This window comes from Neomonachus schauinslandi, chromosome 2 (assembly GCF_002201575.2).
Source record: "Neomonachus schauinslandi chromosome 2, ASM220157v2, whole genome shotgun sequence".
In the NCBI taxonomy this organism is placed as follows: domain Eukaryota; kingdom Metazoa; phylum Chordata; class Mammalia; order Carnivora; family Phocidae; genus Neomonachus; species Neomonachus schauinslandi.
Genome location: NC_058404.1, coordinates 70,268,554 through 70,288,133, shown reverse-complemented (window position 1 = coordinate 70,288,133; position 19,580 = coordinate 70,268,554). Strand labels below are relative to the sequence as shown.

Genomic DNA, 19,580 nt, shown 5'->3' with positions numbered 1-19,580 from the left:
ACAACATTCAAATCACAGCAGGGCATGCAATGCCCCGAATTTACATAGAACTTAAGCTGAACAAAAATTTGCAGATGGGGCGCCTGGGTGGCTCAGTTGGTTAAGCGACTGCCTTCGGCTCAGGTCATGATCCTGGAGTCCCGGGATCGAGTCCCGCATCGGGCTCCCTGCTCAGCGGGGAGTCTGCTTCTCTCTCTGACCCTCCTCTCTCTCATGCTCTCTCTCTCTCTCTCAATAAAATAAAATAAAATAAAAAATCTTAAAAAAAAATTTGCAGAGAGTAGAACTCTGCGTATTTATGAGGAGGAAATACATGCTCAAGGGATGAAGAATGGGACTATATTTTGTGAAATAGGATCTTATATAAACAGAGGTAATTCTCTTTCGTTTATGTGTCCAGAACCCATCATTAAAATTCACATGAGAGTTATTGCCTATTACTGCCAGGACTACTATTGCTTGCTATCCTCAATGATGAATGAAACCAGAATAAATGTTATAGATTTTTTAAAGCTGCATATAATACCAGCAACAGCAATAAACTTACGACATTTCACCTCACTCAGCAAACATAACAGGAAGGTCAGGAAGGATAAATGTTTGTTCGAGGGAAAGAAAAAAATGTATTATTACAACTTCATAATCTTCGACTACTGGATGATGCTGCTGCATCCCATTTAATATTTGTATGAAAAATGGGATCAAAATATATGCAAAGGAGAAGCAATTTATCATAGTAAAGATTTGTGGCAGGGCTATAGGAAAAATCATCAGTGAGGCAATTTATAGAAAATGTCATTGTGGTGTCTGTATTATTCTTCACATTTTCTTTGACTCTTTAGTGTTTCAGTCGATATCTCTATAGTGAGTATTTTCGTTAGGAACTGTGTTGGCCTCTGAGGAGCAGGAGTAGATGCAGAATAGTAGGCTTTTGAAGAGACAAGAGAGTTTTGTAAGAGGTGCTAACTGCTAGCTCGGGAGGGGGAGACCCTTCCTGTCCATTGGCAGTGAAAAAAGGTGCCCCCCCATAGATATGTGAACTTTAAAATAACCCCATTAATGGAAAGTAGATAGTTTTACTCCATCTCACTTTAAGAACAGGCTGTTGTATTTACCTAGATTTTCCAAGAAGAAAGAAAACTATATATTTTTTTTAACATGGAAAACAATTGTCTCATGTGCCGTCTGTTACAATTACCTTTTTTTGAAGGAATACATGTTGTTTATGATAAGTTCTCAGGCATGAACAACTCCACTAATTATATAAGTAAGACATTTTAGCTTGTGAGAATATCTAAGGATATTTTCAAGTACAAAATGTGTTACTGGACATACGTCCAAGACAAAGAAGTTCACCTCTTTCATTAGCTTTCCAAGTGCACCCTGCACTATTTATATTTTAAGGTTAACTTCACCTCTCTTGGTGCACATTCTCCACATATCAAATATATTTTGAAAGCTTAAAATAATAAGATTTTACAAATATTTCAGGGTTTGTCTTCTCATAGTAATGATTATGGTGTTTTGGGGGGGGGTTGGTTTGTTTTCCTATTATAAGAACTAAGAGACTAAATTTCATGGGTAATTTTAAATGAACACTAGTTATTTTGCAGTATGATAGTGAAGGATGAAAATATTGTCCTGACATGATTACCCCAGTATCAACAGAAATGACAGGTGAAATTTCATTGTCGGAAGCTCTTTTATATCTTTTATATATTCATTCAACAAATATGTAATGGTGTGCTTGTGAAAATTCCTGAATTGGGTATTGCAGAGAATACAAATGCCTCTGGTTGGATTTTCTGTCATTAGCACATTTATTTCATGATTTATATTTCCCCCAGCATTTCTCTCTATATTGTTGAATTTAAACGTTAAACCATTCCTCCAGGGGCGCCTGGGTGGCTCAGTTGGTTAAGCGACTGCCTTCGGCTCAGGTCATGATCCTGGAGTCCCTGGATCGAGTCCCACATCGGGCTCCCTGCTCGGCAGGGAGTCTGCTTCTCCCTCTGACCCTCCCCCCTCTCATGTACTCGCTCTCTCTCATTCTCTCTCTCTCAAATAAATAAATAAAATCTTTAAAAACAAAACAAAACAAAAAACCATTCCTCCAGGTTAGGCAGGAGAGGAATTAATATCCTCACTGAGTAGACAAGGAAACAGGCTCAGGTTCAGTGACTCCTCCTACCAGATGACCAGCAAAGGATGAAATTGGCCTTCTAATTCAGGTATTCTTATTTTGCTCTCACACTGAACCCTGCTCTCGAGGAGGTCACGAGTCACCCTCCCCGCCCCTCCCCACACACAAACACATGCTCACTCAAACATACTGTACTTCATACTGTACCTCCCATGAGGGAGGGGCTCATAATCGGGAAAATCCTATTCAGTTGATGGTAAGCAGGACAGCCTTCATGGAAGAACTGGTATTTTATTACATGATATTTGTCAAGTGCTTGTTGTGTGCCAAGTATGTGAGATAAACAGCACTTCATTCTCTGCTGTCAGTTAGCTCAGAGTTCAAGGGCAAAGCCAAACAATTATGACTCAGGCTAACATGCAAAAATGCAGATTGCTTTGGAATCACATGTAGGAGAGGCATGTAACTCAGACCACACAGAGCAGGTAACACCTGAGCACTGTTATGTATATTATTCTCTAAGCAATGGGGAGACATCGATGGATTTTAAGCAGGAGCATTATGTCTGCCATGATAAGGAAGAGATTTATTATAAAGGGGGCTATTTGGGAAGTTACTGCAGCAATCCAGTCAATAAATGTTTGAGGACCATATGAAGACAATGCCAGGCGAGTTGGAGAGGACAGATTTGAGAAGTCAAAGGGGGCAGTTGTGACAATTTGTATGGTGGGGATTAAGGAAAGGAAAAAGTCTGGAGTGACCCTCATATTTGGAAAAGAAGGGTTTTATTTTAATATATGAACACTTGCCTTATGGAATTGGTGTATTTTAGGCTAAAGAAAAAAGACAAAGTCCTGATACATGACTAATAAATAGTTAATACCAACATTGATTAGAATATGGAATATAATATGTAGGGAGGTCACAAGAGACTTATATGGATCTTACTAGTTGCCAACACTGTTGCAGCTCATTTTTTCTTTTCTTTTTTTTTTAATTTTATTTATTTATTTGAGAGAGATCACAAGTGGGTGGTGGAGGACAGGGACAAGGGAGAGGGGAATGAATGAAGTAGAATAAAACGGAGATTTTTATAAATGTCATGAACAGAACAAAGAAGAATAATGAATTAATTATTCTGAAATATAGAAGACCAATGATTACAGGAGTTATGGTGCCATAAGCAGAAAGGAAAAAAAATCAACACAAACACATGATTTGTAAGATAAAATTTTCAGGATTTTCCCCCTGTTTTTATGGAAGTAGCTGAATGATAGGGAATTAGACATTTTTCCAGTGGGTGATATTGGAGGGTGAGAGATTGGAGCTAGGCTAGCAATTCCAGCTAACGTGGACAATATTTACCCTGTTTGCTATGGCAGTTTCTAAGCCTAACACCATGCTCATTTCATTGAATGATTACAGTATGTATTTGTTCAGTAAATAAATAGACAAAGGGAGACAACTGAGGTGCCAATGAAGTTTTGGGAAGCATGCATAAAAACTTGAATTTGACCTTCTTAAAAGAAATGTGACCACTAAGAGATAAGATGCAAAAAGAGAAGAAAAAACAATCAGAAGACAGATCCTTGGAGAATGCCTTTTTAATTTGGGATGGGAAAAAAAAAAAAGATAAGTGAGTGAAAGGTAATTAGAGGGAGAGGAAAAGTACCAAGATGGTATGATTTTACATTGGCAGCAATGTGGAAAAGGGATTGGAGGAGAGCAAGCCTAATAGCAGGAGAGAGAGAGAGGGGGAGAGAGAGAGAGATCAAGAAGCAAATTTTTGATTAATAGATTCAGAGAGGTTAAGAAAGCTTGATCTCAGAAAAAGATGATTGGATTTAGTGAGTAGGAGATCATTATTGACAGATGATAGGGAAATTTCAATAGTAAAATCAGGGTCAAAGTTTGCAAGGGGTTAATGTCAGAAATTTAGTGAGGAGAGAAGAGATATTTTCAGTGGGCTCCAGATTTTGAAGTCAGGATTGCTTGGTGATGCAGCTTTTATCAGACTTTGCACAAGCTGCAAAGGGGCTGTCACTATTCCTGCTTATGAAGCAGCCTATGCTGTTTCATTGAAGTGAATGGCAATTTAGTATAAAAATGTAAAACAAAAATAAATCATGCCCTGTTCTTTTTTTGCCTCTCTACTAAATAACCACGCAAGATCCTCCAGACTGTATCGAGTACGCTACATTAGCAGCACCAATGAGCAGAATGACCCATGAGAAAAAAATGGGAGGTGGATGCACCATCAGCATTGTTATTGGCTTATATCATCTGGGCTTGTAATAAAAAGTGCAATAATCAGCAAATTACTTACACCCAGGAGATGATAATTTCTGCTGTTTGAACTAAAGTGTCTTTTTTTTTTAAGATTTTTATTTATTTATTTATTTGAGAGAGAGAGAATGAGAGAGAGCACATGAGAGGGGGGAGGGTCAGAGGGAGAAGCAGACTCCCCGCCAAGCAGGGAGCCCGATGCGGGACTCGATCCAGGGACTCCAGGATCATGACCTGAGCCGAAGGCAGTCGCTTAACCAACTGAGCCACCCAGGTGCCCCTAAAGTGTCTTTTAAAAGGACTTCCCTTTGCTGAGCTTCTCAAAGTTCATATTAAATATTTTATTAAAGTAGAACTCAGTAAGAGCATCTTTACCTACCAGTTTGCAATCAGTTTTGAGTCTCAAGACATGAATGCAACTTTAATATTAATCAGCATAATCATTCAGAAAGTTGTAATAGTGTTTCATAAGGTGATTATATGGGCCATGGAACTAGAGGTGAAACTGATCTTTTCTGTTCCTTCCTCTGCCTCCAGAGATGACATAGGAAAAGAATGAATATATGTAGGGTGCTGTTATTATCTAACTAACTTTGGAAAGTTATCTTTGGAATTATTCCACTGCTTGTGACACATTATTTGGATATTCTCAGTGATAGTAAATCCTGTCTTTGAAGATGGATATAAGTTAGGGAAATGGCTTTAAAATTTGGAAGGATAGCTGGGAAATAAAGTTGAGATCATAATGAGCAATTTAATTTCTAATCAAGTGAGGAGTAATTTCAAGGCAGTGCGCCTAAGATTCTTGTGTATTTTGTCAACAGGGTCATGTATCTGTGGTATACTGGGGAAAGCATCAGTGTTAGAATGCAAAAATACTCTGGGGTATTTGGGGGATAGAATGTTAGAAGTGTAGCACAAAGTTCTTTGTTTTTGTTTTGTTTTATCTTGAGATGATCACTGCAAACTGGATAAACAAAATACCTCAGCTCAAGTCAGCATTCTGATTGATTCCTGGTTGTAAATCTCAATGATATCCTAATCATGCTTAGGGACAAAGACAGTGACTGACTTAAGGTAAAGAGAGAGAGAGGAGCAGCGTTGACGAAATGACTGTTAATTGTATGTATAGAAAAGAGACATGGAGAGAGAAATACCTAGAAAAAAAAAAAAAAGAAGCTACAGACAAATAGACAATTGAATATGTACCATGAAGAGATAAAGGATAAGGGAAGAGGATTTGGAAGGACCAGAGATAGTCAGGAAAGAAAGGCCATTGTTACCAAATTAGGCTCATTGGAGAATTAGCTGAATTGCCTGAAAAAAAAGTGCCTTTTGAATCAGGTGAATTATAATTTCTTGTGAAGTCTTGTACAGCTTGTGCCTGTTGTTGGGCCAAAGCCAAGTGTTTCCAGATGGCCACAATGACCAGGAGGCCCCTTGACAACTCACTTCAGAGTCTAAGACAAATGGAAAATGAAAGGTATGGCTCCTTATTAAGACTGTCTATGCATTCAAACAGGAGTGTCCTTTATCAAGCATTCTGCTGATACTGTTGCTACTGTCCCCATCAGAGAAGCTCTTTCCCTTATGATGAGAAGAAGAGGTTTCATTAATAAATCAGATCGCCTGATATTCCTATAGTATTTAGATAACATGCCAACACTTCATGGAAAATGAAATAAGATCAACCCAGAGGGAATTTTATAGCAATTTCCCCTTTTTATATGTCATATGGAATCATCAATTTCTGAACAAACTTAAGATTTAAGATGTACATGTCAGTACACATATATCCATTTATAAAATAAGAAATCACCGCAGAATTTGCCTAGAAGGGTTTTAACAATGAAAGGGTTTTTTCACTTATGTGAAGAATGAGCCCAGTCAAACACATTAAAGGTTATTTTCAACTTCTGTACTCAGACAAGGACAAAATATGAACATAAATAAAGGGCAGAAATCTCATCTCTATTTTATGTTAAAGTTTGAAATGAATGTAAAGGAATATATTCAGTTTTCTGAGCTACATTAGACTACCATGCAGAAGATTGGTAATAAAGGAGGAGATGCAATTGATATAGTACACAGATAAAACCTAGAAATCCTAGAAAACTTACGTTAGAAATTTCGACAGAAGTAAGCTGAAGATTAGTAAATACCTAGGAAAGGAAAGGAAATATTTCATAAATAAAAGGAAAATGGAGATATTTGATAAATAAAAGCCACTCACAGAAATAACCAATCTTGCTTTCCTTTCCTTGCATATCATTTAATACTTGCTGAAAACTATTGCCTATTATTTATTGATTGTCTGGAATTGGTTATTAGAATCTGTATGTATTGTAGCAATGCTCTTATTCATGAAGCAAATCTATTTTTCTACAGATATTCTATTTTTTGTAAAGGAAATAAAATGAAATAAGATTGCACTGGTCTTATCCTTTAAATGGGATTAGTTAATTTGAAAGGATGCTTGGTATTATGCTCTGGCTTGTTGTAGATTATGTTACTGGATAGCTTATTTCCATTTCCTTGGATTGAAATAACCCTTGAGATTTAAAAAAATATCAGGTATTTAATAATTTAAAACTGTGTGGTTGACCTGAATTGGTGGAATTAAGCATTGTGGCATGGGTGGTTTCTATAGGGCATTTCAGAGGTTTCAGTCTTGGACGAGGTAACCCTTACTTCTCAGATATTTTCAGATTTGTGTTTCAAAAAATTATTCTGGCTATATTATGGAGAATTGAATGGAAAGGGAATATTGGATTAAGGATGAAGTTGGGCAGGTATTCCAATAATCCAAGTGAGAAAAACAGTATTATCCATTAGTTAAATGCATGGACTTTGAATCCAGATGCCTAGGTTTGAACACAGCATCTTTCACTTACTAGCTGTGTGACCTTGGGCCAATCACTAAATCTTGTGTTTCAGTTTTCCTATCAAAATCCCTATTTGGGAATAATAATAGTTCCTGCCTCAAGGGTTTTCATGGGAAACAAATGAGTTAATGTGCCATAGATCGTGCCAGCCACAAGGCAAGTACAATGTTAGTATAGGCTGTTAATGAACTTGGATGATTGGAATGGAGATACAGATAAGTAGACCACATTTGAGTATATTTAGATATTATCATAAACAATAATTAGTGATTGACTATGGGGAAAAGGGTAGGAGAAGGTGTTTTTCATATGCCATTTACTGTATATCATTAGAGGGTAAGGGGTTGTAGAGTGATGGGGATTTTCAAATAAAATATTACTTTTTTAAGGATTATGGTCCTAAATCAGAATATTTTGGTAATATTCTTTGTTTCATATGGGTAAGTGAAGTCCACGAGAAAGATTAAAATTAGAGGTTCTGAACTCCATTTAATTGCTACTTGACTGAGAGACCCAAGGTTGGAGGTCTCTTGCTGGTGATATGTCTTTTTGTGTATCATGTGAGTCTTGAATCTGGTTTCTCTTAAAGAACTTTGGGTCAGCATTAGAACTCTTCATAAGCACTCTGACCTTCTAGTATGAAGCATCCTTAACACAATAAATCCTTTTAAAGAATCATAAATTAGAGGGAATGAGATGTTATGAATGTGTATAAATGCCAGGTAACTGTAGTTTGTTCTTCATATAACTAATGAGTGTTACTTACACTTATTTTTAGAGATTTATTTATTTATTTGAAAGAGAGAGAGAGAGAAAGAAAGAGTGTGCATGTAGGAGTGCGGGGAGGGGCAGAGGGAGAGAATCCTCAAGCCGATTGCCTGCTGAGCATGGAGCCCACACTGGAGCTCCATCTCAAGACCCTGAGATCATGACCTCAGCCAAAACCAAGAGCTGGTCGCTCAACCAAACTGAGTCACCCAAGAGCCCCTATGCTATTTTTTCAATGTGGCTGTCCTAAAATAGGTTTCCACTTACGTGGTTTGTTAAAAAAATAATATATATATTTTCTTGTAACCAAAATTACTTTTTAATGCTTTATAATTCTTTGAATTCCTCGAAGAGAGTGCTAAGTAAATAAGTCCTCAGACATTGGATGGATCATTGATATAAATTCTATATTTTTTCAATTTGATTATTTTATGTTTCTTATAACAGGGCATTGAATTTTAAGCAAATCTGTGTTATTGTATGCCAATTTCAATGATTTATCCTTTCTATTTTTCCTATTCAGTCTGCTCTCAGTTTTCAAGAGGAGTCTATGCTATTTTTGGATTTTATGACAAGAAGTCTGTAAATACCATCACATCATTTTGTGGAACGCTCCATGTCTCCTTCATCACTCCCAGCTTCCCAACAGATGGCACACATCCATTTGTCATTCAGATGAGACCTGACCTCAAAGGAGCACTTCTTAGCTTGATTGAATACTATCAATGGGACAAGTTTGCATATCTCTATGACAGCGACAGAGGTAAGTAAAAATACCCCTATGCCTTTGTAATGGGTCAAATTCAATGCCTACACTTGACACTTGCAAGTGATGTTATGGAATAACACTTACATGTGATGTTATGGACATGTGGTGTTAAAGTCCAGAGGTCACTTGGTTTAATTTTTCTGTGTAAATGAATAATGCAATTTGAAACTTGAGAAACATATTTAGAGTTTTAAAAAAAGTTGTGAATATTCAATTTAAAGATATAGACTCTGCCAACCCAATGCCCAGATGTTCAGTTGTAATGCAAATAGCACCTTCTTACATCAGCAGCTAAGACCCTATGGGGACTACATTACTAGTCGAAGGTCAGTGAAGTGACTGCCTTGAAAATTGGTTTAAGTGAAACTGAATAAATATGTAAATAAGGACTTCTAGAGAAATTAATAGCAATTAAATATTTTCACATACAAAAGTTTTATGAGGAAGGTATGACTGTCATTAACCTTGCTTTAAAATGATATCCCTGAATCTCAGAGGAGTTAAAGGACTTGCTCATGATCCACTTGAGCAGCTGGTACAATTTTTTTTTTTAAGATTTTATTTATTTATTTGACAGAGAGAGACACAACAAGAGAGAGAGAACACAAGCAGGGGGAATGGGGGAGGGAGAAGCAGGCTTCCTGCTGAGCAGGGAGCCTGATGTGGGACTTGATCCCAGGACCCTGGGATCATGACCTGAGCCGAAGGCAGACGCTTAATGACTGAGCCACCCAGGCGCCCAACAGCTGGTACAATTTGACCCAGGTCTTCTGACACCAGACCCATGCATTTTCATAATTCTAGGTTTATGATGAGATGTTATTGATTAGCATACTAATTGGATAGAATCTTGACTCATTATACTAAAGTTGTGTTTTCAGGGGCGGTTACTTCCATCGTGTTTTCCACATCTCTTGTTGCAAAGTTTGGTAGTAACAGACCTGCTTGATGTATGTGTCATAGAATTCCAGATGTTCTTTTTTTAAAATTTTATTTATCTATTTATTTATTTGTTTATTTATTTATTTAAGTATAGTTGACACACAATGTTGCAGTAGTTTCAGGTGTACTACATAGTGATTCAACAACTCTGTACATTATGCTTTGCTCATCACAAATGTAGTTCCCATCTGTCACCATACAACACTATTACAATACCACTGACCACATTCTTTTATTCCCAAGACCTATCATTCCATAACTGGAAGCCTGTATCTCCCACTCCCCTTCACCCATTTTGCCCAACACCCCACCCTTCTCCCCTTTGGCAGCCATCAGTTTGTTCTCTGTATTCTCTGTTTTCTGTATTTTATAGTTTGTTCTCTGTATGTATAGGTCTCGTCCTGCTTTTTAAAAATAGATTCTGATTCTGTTTGTTTATTCATTTGTTTTGTTGTTTAGATTCCACATATAAGTGAAATCATGTGGTATTTGTCTTTCTCCATCTGTCTCACCTAGCATGATACCCTCTAGATCTACCCATGTTGTAACAAATGGCGGGATCTCATCCTTTTTTATGGCTGAGTGATATTCCATTGTATATATACCACATCTTATTTATCCATTCATCTATTAGTCAAGACTTGGGCTGTTTCCATATTTTGGCTACTGTAACTAATGCTGCAGTACACATAGGGGTGCATATATCTTTTCAAATTAGTGTTTTAATTTTCTTTGGAATCTCAGATGTTCTTAACTATTCCTGGGTCCATGATTTGTCCTCAGTGGGTGTACTTACTAAAGTTGAATGAACATTTTGTGCACATGTTTGCATATGTATTTTTCTAAAGACAGTACCCATAACCAAACTCAAAAGGATTAAGAACCACTATTGTAAGAGTACCTAAGTACCAAACTGGGCTTCCTTCAGCAGCTTGCTTCCTGGAATATTTAAAGGTTCAAATGAAACCCAGAAGCCTGTTTCTACCAAGATAGGGCACCTTGTTAACCTGCAAGGGCAGACAAGAAGAGAGCCAGCTGTCAGTCAATTCACCATTGATTAGTCTGTAGTCATTTGCTGCAGCAATCCCATCTGGAGTGCTCAAGCTAGGTGTCTAATTCTCTGCCCTGTCCTCCCAGAATGAGAATACTCCGTGGAAAAGCCTGTCAGCACTCTACAAGCTGAAAAAAGTTGCTATGTCAACAACTTCTACCCCCTGCTTTGAGAAGGGAGAGCTTTGCTATTCCTACGAGGAATGAAAAATTAAAACAGAACCATTTAAAGAAAATATGGATTGCAATGTGCTGGGTGATTCCGAAGCATACTTCTTATTAATGTGATAAAAGGCTTACAAAACTGAGCTTATTCATAGGCTTTCCTCCTGATCTCTGCTAACTCCATTAGAGCTCTGTTACATTAATAAAACTAGCCTGAAGTCTTCGAGTATTCTGAATGCCTCTTTCACCCTTGCATCCTGTTGCAGTGATTTCTACCACGCAAATATATTTTATCTCTGGACCCTCTTCTTCATTGTCTTTGCTCCAGGCCAGGCCACCACCACATGTTCCTTCTCTCCCCTCTCCATTTCCACACTTGCTTCTCTTTAATCCATTTTCCACAAAGCAGCTGCAATGTGTAAATTCTCTTCAATGCTTTTCTGACCTTATCATTCCTCTGCTTAAAACACTTCTCATTAAAATGAAGATAAAATTGAAAATCCCTAACATGGCTCTAAGTTCTAGTTCCTGACAATTTATGCTACTGTCCTGCTCACTCACTAAGCTAAATCCATCTAACTAACCTTCTTTCACTGTCTCCAGATGCACCAAACCAAACCCTTTCACCCCAAATCTCTGCACACGCCTCTAGTTCTTTCTCCTCCTTCACGTCTTAGCTTACAGAACATTTCCACAGAGCTGCGTTTCATACTGTTATTCTTTCACAAAGAAGTCTCCTCTTTTCCTACATAGTACTTATCACAATTTATAATTAATAGTAGTATTTGTTCTTTTACTCAAGAACTGCTATTGAGCTCCTACTATGTTCCAGGGACAGTTTTAGTCAAACAGGCCAAACATTATGTCTTTTATTTGTATCCTGGGTATAAGCCCCAGGAACGCAATGTCCAGGCAGTACCCATTACACTGGGTGTCCAGTTCCTAACTGTACACACAGCACTTAAGATGATACTGGAACAGAGCTGATATTGAATAAATAGTATTAATAAGGGTTAAGCATCTGTGTTTTTTAAGTTTGAGATGATATGAGAACCTGAATCTTGCTGGCTAAGTTGAAGGATCAGAAGATGAATTCTGTTTGACGAAGTCGAAGGTGGCATTTTTCTTTAGGGACATACTTCACCCTCAGTGTGACTCCCTCTAGGTGAACATGAACTTTTGGGAAAAGTCATATAGACAACAGAGGCCATAAATAGAAAAAGAGAAACTCTAGTATTTGAAGAGAGGTACTGAAGAAAAACTCTGGGAGATGATCAGGTGAAGATGCATGAGTTTATGTACTTGTGAAAAGAATATGAAACATTTTGAAGTCATTTTATTAATACATGCTTTGGAAATATTAAATGAAATTGAAGTGATGAGATAATCTCCAGTCATGAAATTGTACAAGTTGATTTGGTTTAAGTTCATCTTTTGAGAGAAGAATATTAGAAGAATATTATAGTACTATATATTAAAGTTAAGTATTATATATTAAAGCCAAAAACGGCCTTATGGACACATTTTCAAGGTATTATCAAATAGCTGCTCCTGTCTTAATATGAACAGTGTTACACTGGATCTGAAACTATTTTCAGAGATAAGTGTGTAAGACTCAAAATATTAGTAAAAGACTTGATCTTTACATAGTGTTTTACTTGGATCAAGGAAATGGGATTTTGTTATCCAATTAAGGGAACAAAGATGCATGCTTATAATCACATAACACTAAATAAGGAGGTACTTCCTTGAAGTGTATGAGGTTAAGGGCTGAAGAAAAGTAACAATCATGCAATAAATGCATGAATGAACTTTTTAAAATGTAATATGATGGCAAAGCAATGAAAATTAAGGCAGTAATAAAAAAATTGCTATGCATGCTTTAGAAATACATTCTATGAATTCATTTCCCAGTATATCTCTACATGCTTCAATTTCAAACAATTTGGTCTGTCCTTGATGTGGCACTCTCTGGATCTGGCCACTCATGGATTATAAGGGTTTTTTGTTTTTTTTTTCAACTTTAAAAAAATTTTATTTTAATTCCAGTTAGTTAACATACAGTGTTATATTAGTTTCAGGTGTATAATACAGTGCTTCAACACTTCCATACAATAGCCGGTACTCACCACAACAAGTACACTCCTTAATCCCCATCACTTATTTCACCCATCCTCCCACCCACCTCCCCTCTGGGAACCATCAGTTTGTTCTCTAGTTAAGAGTCTGATTCTTGCTTTGTCTCTCTCTCTTTCTCTTATTTTTTCCCTTTGCTTGTTCGTTTTGTTTTCTTAAATTCCACATGTGAGTGAAATCATATGGTATTTGTTTTTCTCCGACTGACTTATTTTGCTTAGCATTATACTCTCCAGCTCCATCCATGTGGTTGCAAATGGCAAGATTTCATTCTTTGTGTGTACATAACACATCTTATCAATTCATCAATAGATAGACACTTAGGCTGCTTCCATGTCTTGGCTATTGTAAATAGTGCTGCTATAAACATAAGGGTGCACGTATCCCTTTGAATTATTATTTTTGTATTATTTGTGTAAACACCCAGCAGTACAATTGCCAGATCATAAGGTTATTTTTAACTTTTTTAGGAACCTTCATCCAGTTTTCCACAGTGGCTGCACCACTTTGTATTCCCAACAGTTCATGAAGTTTCCTTTTTTGCCACATCCTTTCCAACACCTGTTGTTTCTTGTGTTGTTGATTTTAGCCATTCTGACTGGGGTGAGGTGATATCTCATTGTAATTTTGATTTGCATTTCCCTGATGACCAGTGATAATGAGGATCTTATCATGTGTCTGTTAGCCATCTATATGTGTTCTTTGGAGAAATGTCTGTTCATGTCTTCTGCCCATTTTTAATTGGATTACTTGCTTTTTGGGTGTTGAGTTTTATAAGTTCTTTATGTATTTTGGATACTAACCTTTTATCATATTTATCATTTGTAAACATCTTCTCTCATTCTGTAGGTTGCCTTTTAGTTTTGTTGATTGATTCCTTCATTGTGCAGAAGTTTTTTATTTTGATGTAGTCCCAATAGTTTATTTTTTATTTTGTTTCCCTTGCCTCAGGAGACATATCTAGAAAGAAGTTGCTATGGGCGAGGTCAAAGAAATTACTGCCTATGTTCTCTTCTAGGATTTGTATGGTCTTACATTTAGGTCTTTAATCCATTTTGAATTTATTTTTGTGTATGGTGTGAGAAAGTGGTCCAGTTTCTTTATTTTACATGTTGCTGTCTAGTCTTCCCAACACCATTTTTGAAAAGACTGTCTTTTTCCCATTGGATATTCTTTCCTGCTTTGTCAAAGACTAATTGACCATATAATTGTGGATTTATTTCTGGATTTTCTGTTCAGTTCCATTGATCTGTATATCTGCTTTTGTGCCAGGACCATACTGTTTTGATCTCTACAGCTTTGTAATATAACTTGAAGTCTGGATTTGTGCTTCCTCCAGCTTTGCATTTCTTTTTCAAGATTGCTTTGGCTATTTGGGGTCTTTTGTGTTTCCATACAAATTTTATGATTATTTGTTTTAGTTCTGTGAAGAATGCTGTTGGTATTTTGGTAGGGATTGCATTAAGTGTATAGATTGCTTTGGGTAGTATAGACATTTTAACAATATTTGTTCTTCCAATCCATGAGCATGGAATGTCTCCATTTCTTTGTGTCATCTTCAATTTCTTTCATCAGTGTTTTATAGTTTTCAGAGTACAGGTTTTTCATCACTTTGGTTAGGTTTATTCCTAGGTATCTTATTATTTTGGGTGCAACTCTAAATGGGATTGTTTTTTTAGTTTCTCTTTCTGCTGCTTCATTATTGGTGTATAGAAATGCAAGAGATTTCTGTACATTGATTTTGTATCTTGTAACTTTACTGAATTCGTGTATGAGTTCTAGCAGTTTTCTGGTGCAGTCTTTTTGGTTTTCTATACATAGTATCTGTCATCTGCAAATAGTGAAAGTTTTACTTTTTCCTTACCAATTTGGTATTTCTTTTTGTTGTCTGATTCCTGTGACTAGGACTCCAGTACAATGTTGAGTGAAAGTAGTGAGAGTGGACATGCGTGTCTTGTTCCTGACCTTAGGGGAAAATGTTTCAGTTTTTCCCCATTAAGGATAATGTTAGTATGGATTTTTCATAGATGGACTTTATTATATTGCAGTATGTTCCCTCTAAACCTACTTTGTTCAGGGTTTTTATCATGTCTGGATGTTGTACTTTGTCAAATGGTTTTTTCTGCATATATTGAATTGTCCAAATGGTTCTTATCCTTTCTTTTATTGATGTGATGTATTATATTGATCGATTTGTGAATTTTGAGTCACCCTTGCAACTCAGGAATAAATCCCACTTGATTGTGGTGAATTTTTTTTAATGTATTAATGAATTAAGTTTGGTAGTATTTTACTGAGAATATTCATCAGGAATATTATCCTGTAGTTCTCCTTTTTAGTGGTGTCTTTATCTGGTTCTGGTATCAAGGTAATTCTGGCCTCATAGAATGAATTTGGAAGTTTTCCTTCCTTTTCTATTTTTTGAATAGTTTCAGAAGACTAAGTACTAACTCTTCTTTAAATATTTGGTATCCTGTGAAGCCATGTGGTCCTGGACTTTCATTTGTTGGGAATTTCTTGATTACTGACTCAATTTCTTTGCCTGTTATTGGTCTGTTCAAATTTTCTATTTCTTCCTGTTTCCTTTTGGTAGTTTATATGCTTCTAGGAATTTATGCATTTCTTCTAGGTTGTCCAAAATGTTGGCATACAGTTTTTTTTTTTCAATTTTTAATAATCTTTACTTTTCTGAGAGTCTATAATTAAACATACTGTTTTTTTTAAAGATTTTATTTATTATCCATTTGAGAGAGAAACAGAGAGAGTGAGAGAGCACACAAGCCAGGGAGAGGGGCAGAGGGAGAGGGAGAAGTAGGCTCCCCCACTGAGCAGGGAGCCTGACCCGGGGCTCAATCCCAGGACCCCAGGGATCATGACCTGAGCCAAAGGCAGACGTTTAACCAATTGAGCCACCCAGGCATCCCTATATTGTTAAATTTCAATTTATAAATACACTAATTGATGTTCTTTTGAGCAGCATGGCCAAAGCTTGAAAATGGCTCACTAACATTCTGCCCCAAATATGAGCCGGATGAAAAAAAAATTAAAATGTTCTATGCTTTTTTATTGCACTGCTCCTAACTAAGACTGCCATTTAAACCCTTCTTCCTTCCCACCATCCATCAAAATGCTGAGCAACAAGTCCAGGAGTCCATGTCCCAATTATAAACAAGGGAGGACATAGACTCACCTTGGTCTTCATAGAGTTCATCTTCTTCTATTTCAAGTTTACCCATGAAGGGAGTGCTGAAAATGTTCATTTGGTGACTGTGATGTTTTAGGACCACATCTTCTCTTTATCCAAGCCATATTGCAGCAGCCTGCCACTCCTTGATGACCCAGTGCTCTTCCTAAAGGCATATTATTACTTCATAGACAGTAGGTAGATAGATCTTCAATACATTTGGAACTATAGAGTAATGGACTTACCTATGTAATGCATTAAATATAGTTTTATGTATTAAATTTGAACCAAGACATTAATCAAAATGTGTTTCTTACTTATTGGTTCAATGTCAATAAGGTAAGACAACACATTTCTATAGACAGTAAGTAAAACCAGAACTAATGCTTTATATCTTTATGTCTTGATTTTAATTTTGAACCACACTATTTGTTCCCTGAAGGGAAGGCACTTTGATTCCAGTTTCAAGAACAAATCATTCATACAATAAAAATACTTCCAAATTATAAATTTCTTTTCAGATGTTCCTGAGAAAGTCAATAAGGGAAATATATGTTAATCTGCCTAGGCATGCTGCCATGATTTAGTGATCATAAATATTAATTTCTGTGCCTAAAAGATGAATAAGGGCAGTGAATTTTAAATGAAACTAAGAAAATATTTTTGAAAAGAAAGAAGTGGTCTAAATGAAATATACCTCTTTGCAGTAATCATTTTTAATTCCACCCACTAATATACAAACTAAAACACTTAAACTTTACCTGTCTTTAGGCTGATGGCATTTCTATAACTCTCTCACAGTGTTATTAACACTAACTCAAGATGAAACTGTGAAATACTGGTGGGAGAGTTTTAAGTGATTGTCAGCTCACAAATAAGTTATACAACTATAACTAGCCTTGCAAAAGTTAGGTACTTGAATTGGTAATGTAATTCAACAAAACATAGTCTAGCTGTTCTTTATTTTAGCCAAAAGCCTGAGAATTTTTAGAGCTTAGAACTTAATTTTAGATCTTGTAATTCTTGAGTTACTTTAGAATGTATTTTAAATATATGGATTAGGAGGAATCGGTAATTTTCTGTTTCTTTTTTTTTTCCTATTTGTAGATGAACAACTGCGTATCTCAAGCTTTCTTTGTTCTGAGTAATTCAGTAATAAGAAATCAGTCTCTGTTATAATTCAAATATCCTGATATAGCATAGATACTACAGTAGAATAATTACCACTTACTAATAACTTGAAGTATACCAATATTTATAAAGAATTTCCACTGTCGGGGCGCCTGGGTGGCTCAGATGGTTAAGCGTCTGCCTTCGGCTCAGGTCATGATCCCAGGGTCCTGGGATCGAGTCCCGCATCGGGCTCCCTGCTCCTTGGGAGCCTGCTTCTCTCTCTCTGCCTCTCATGAATGAATAAATAAATAAAATCTTAAAAAAAAAGAATTTCCACTGTCCATACAAGTTTATAGTCTGATTAAGGGATGGAGGTATTTATGAAGATACTTTTATGCCCGTTTGTGTGGAAGGGAAAGAGTAATTATCTCAAGTAATATTTTTCCCCTAATTAGAATGTGGTACCAAGAGACCAAGAACATGAATTTGTGTTAGGTTTGAAGAGGTTAATTTCACCTCAATAGTTGTAACATGTATTTTCAGTGATTTTTAAAATGATCTGCTAATTTTAAAGTAACCAAAATTAATACAAAACTCTTAGTTGTGAGGAAAACACAAAGCAAGTTGAGAGACTAAGAGGTCTGTTACTATTAACCGAAAAAAAGAAAACAAATCTAAGAATATGGATTACTAAGCTTGGGACAGCAATCTCTTTAATCATGAGTCAGACTATATTATGGATTGTGAGTTACTTCTGGCTGTCCCTAGGAGATGATTTAATATTATTCATTGTCTTCTGATGGCACTAAATTAATCAAGTCTGATATTGTACCACTTGAGCTATTTAGTTTCTTAATGGATGTAATGTTTCTAGGCTTCATAGGTTACAAAACATTAATTCTGAGAGTTTTAATAACAGAAAATCCACACCAACTGTGAGTTATTTTTGACACATAGAATGAATTAGTTGAAAACTCAACCACTTCTTTAAATGCATTCTTATAAATTTAATATATCATCTCCATATTCTTTGATAAGATGAACTGACAATAAATGTTAGGTATAGAAATATCACTTGATGAAACCCATTTACAAATCATTATTTATATTTAAAATTTCTTGTAATATATGTTGAGAGATGGAATAGAATATCAAGAACATCACCACTTGAAATTTTAGTATGTGGTAAACTTCATGATTAAATAAAAACAAAAATAATTTCGGCCTAGAAGAAAGGAATCCCAGTGCTATATGACAATATGGGGATAACATATGGAAGATCATTCATGGATATAATGTTTTTAAGGAGGTAACAAGGAAGAGTTAGTTGCATAAAGATTAGAATGTAGAAAAGTAGGACCTAGATAGTGAAAGACGTTTAGAAAATTAGCTTTTTTTTCCTACTCAGGAAAGAAGACTGGATAGATTTAATAACTGTTTTCAAGCACTTTGAGAACTGTTGAATTGATCATGATGGCCAGCTGTATGTTCTTTCTTCACTGATGATGAAAAACAGGAAAAGTGTTTGAATTATATCATGGAAAGATTTACTTATACCTAATGGAAAGCATAGGTGATCCTTGATGTTTTTAAAAGAAATTTTATCATTAATAGAATTTTTTTTACAATGAAATATGGTCTCTCTCCTTTTTTCTAAGGATTTTATTTATTTATTTGATAGAGAGAGACACAGCGAGAGAGGGAACATGGGCAAGGGGAGTGGGAGAGGGAGAAGCAGGCTCCCCACAGAGCAGAGGACCTGAAACGGGGCTCGATCCCAGGACCCTGGGATCATGACCTGAGCCGAAGGCAGACGCTTAACGACTGAGCCAGCCAGACACCCCTGAAATGTGGTCTCTTGTTTAAATTTTCTCTTGAGAAATTCTTGTGTAGCCCATGTTTTTGTTACATGACTGGACAGAGGAAACAATTATTGTTTTGCCAAAAAAACAAATTTCACTTTAAGTTCAATTTATGGTTCAACTTCCCAATTTGAAATAAAAATATTGTCAATTTTCATAATGAAATATTTTAAATAAAAAAATAGAATAGTATGAAGACCCCCAAGGACTCTTAACTCAGCTTTGTTAATGACCAATATGCAAGGAATCCTGTAATTATCTATATCCCTTTGTCCCT

The 19,580-nt window shown here is 36.1% G+C and overlaps 1 protein-coding gene across 3 annotated transcripts in view; it reads left to right on the top strand.

Annotated features, from left to right (window-relative positions):
• Positions 1-19,580, top strand: part of GRIA2 (glutamate ionotropic receptor AMPA type subunit 2) — a 153,281-nt gene that overhangs the window by 62,222 nt on the left and 71,479 nt on the right. For all 3 annotated transcript variants that reach the window (XM_021699027.1, XM_021699026.1, XM_021699028.1), the window contains exon 3: positions 8,606-8,845. In XM_021699027.1, the coding sequence (XP_021554702.1) occupies positions 8,606-8,845 (240 nt within the window). The remainder of the gene's footprint in view (positions 1-8,605; positions 8,846-19,580) is intronic.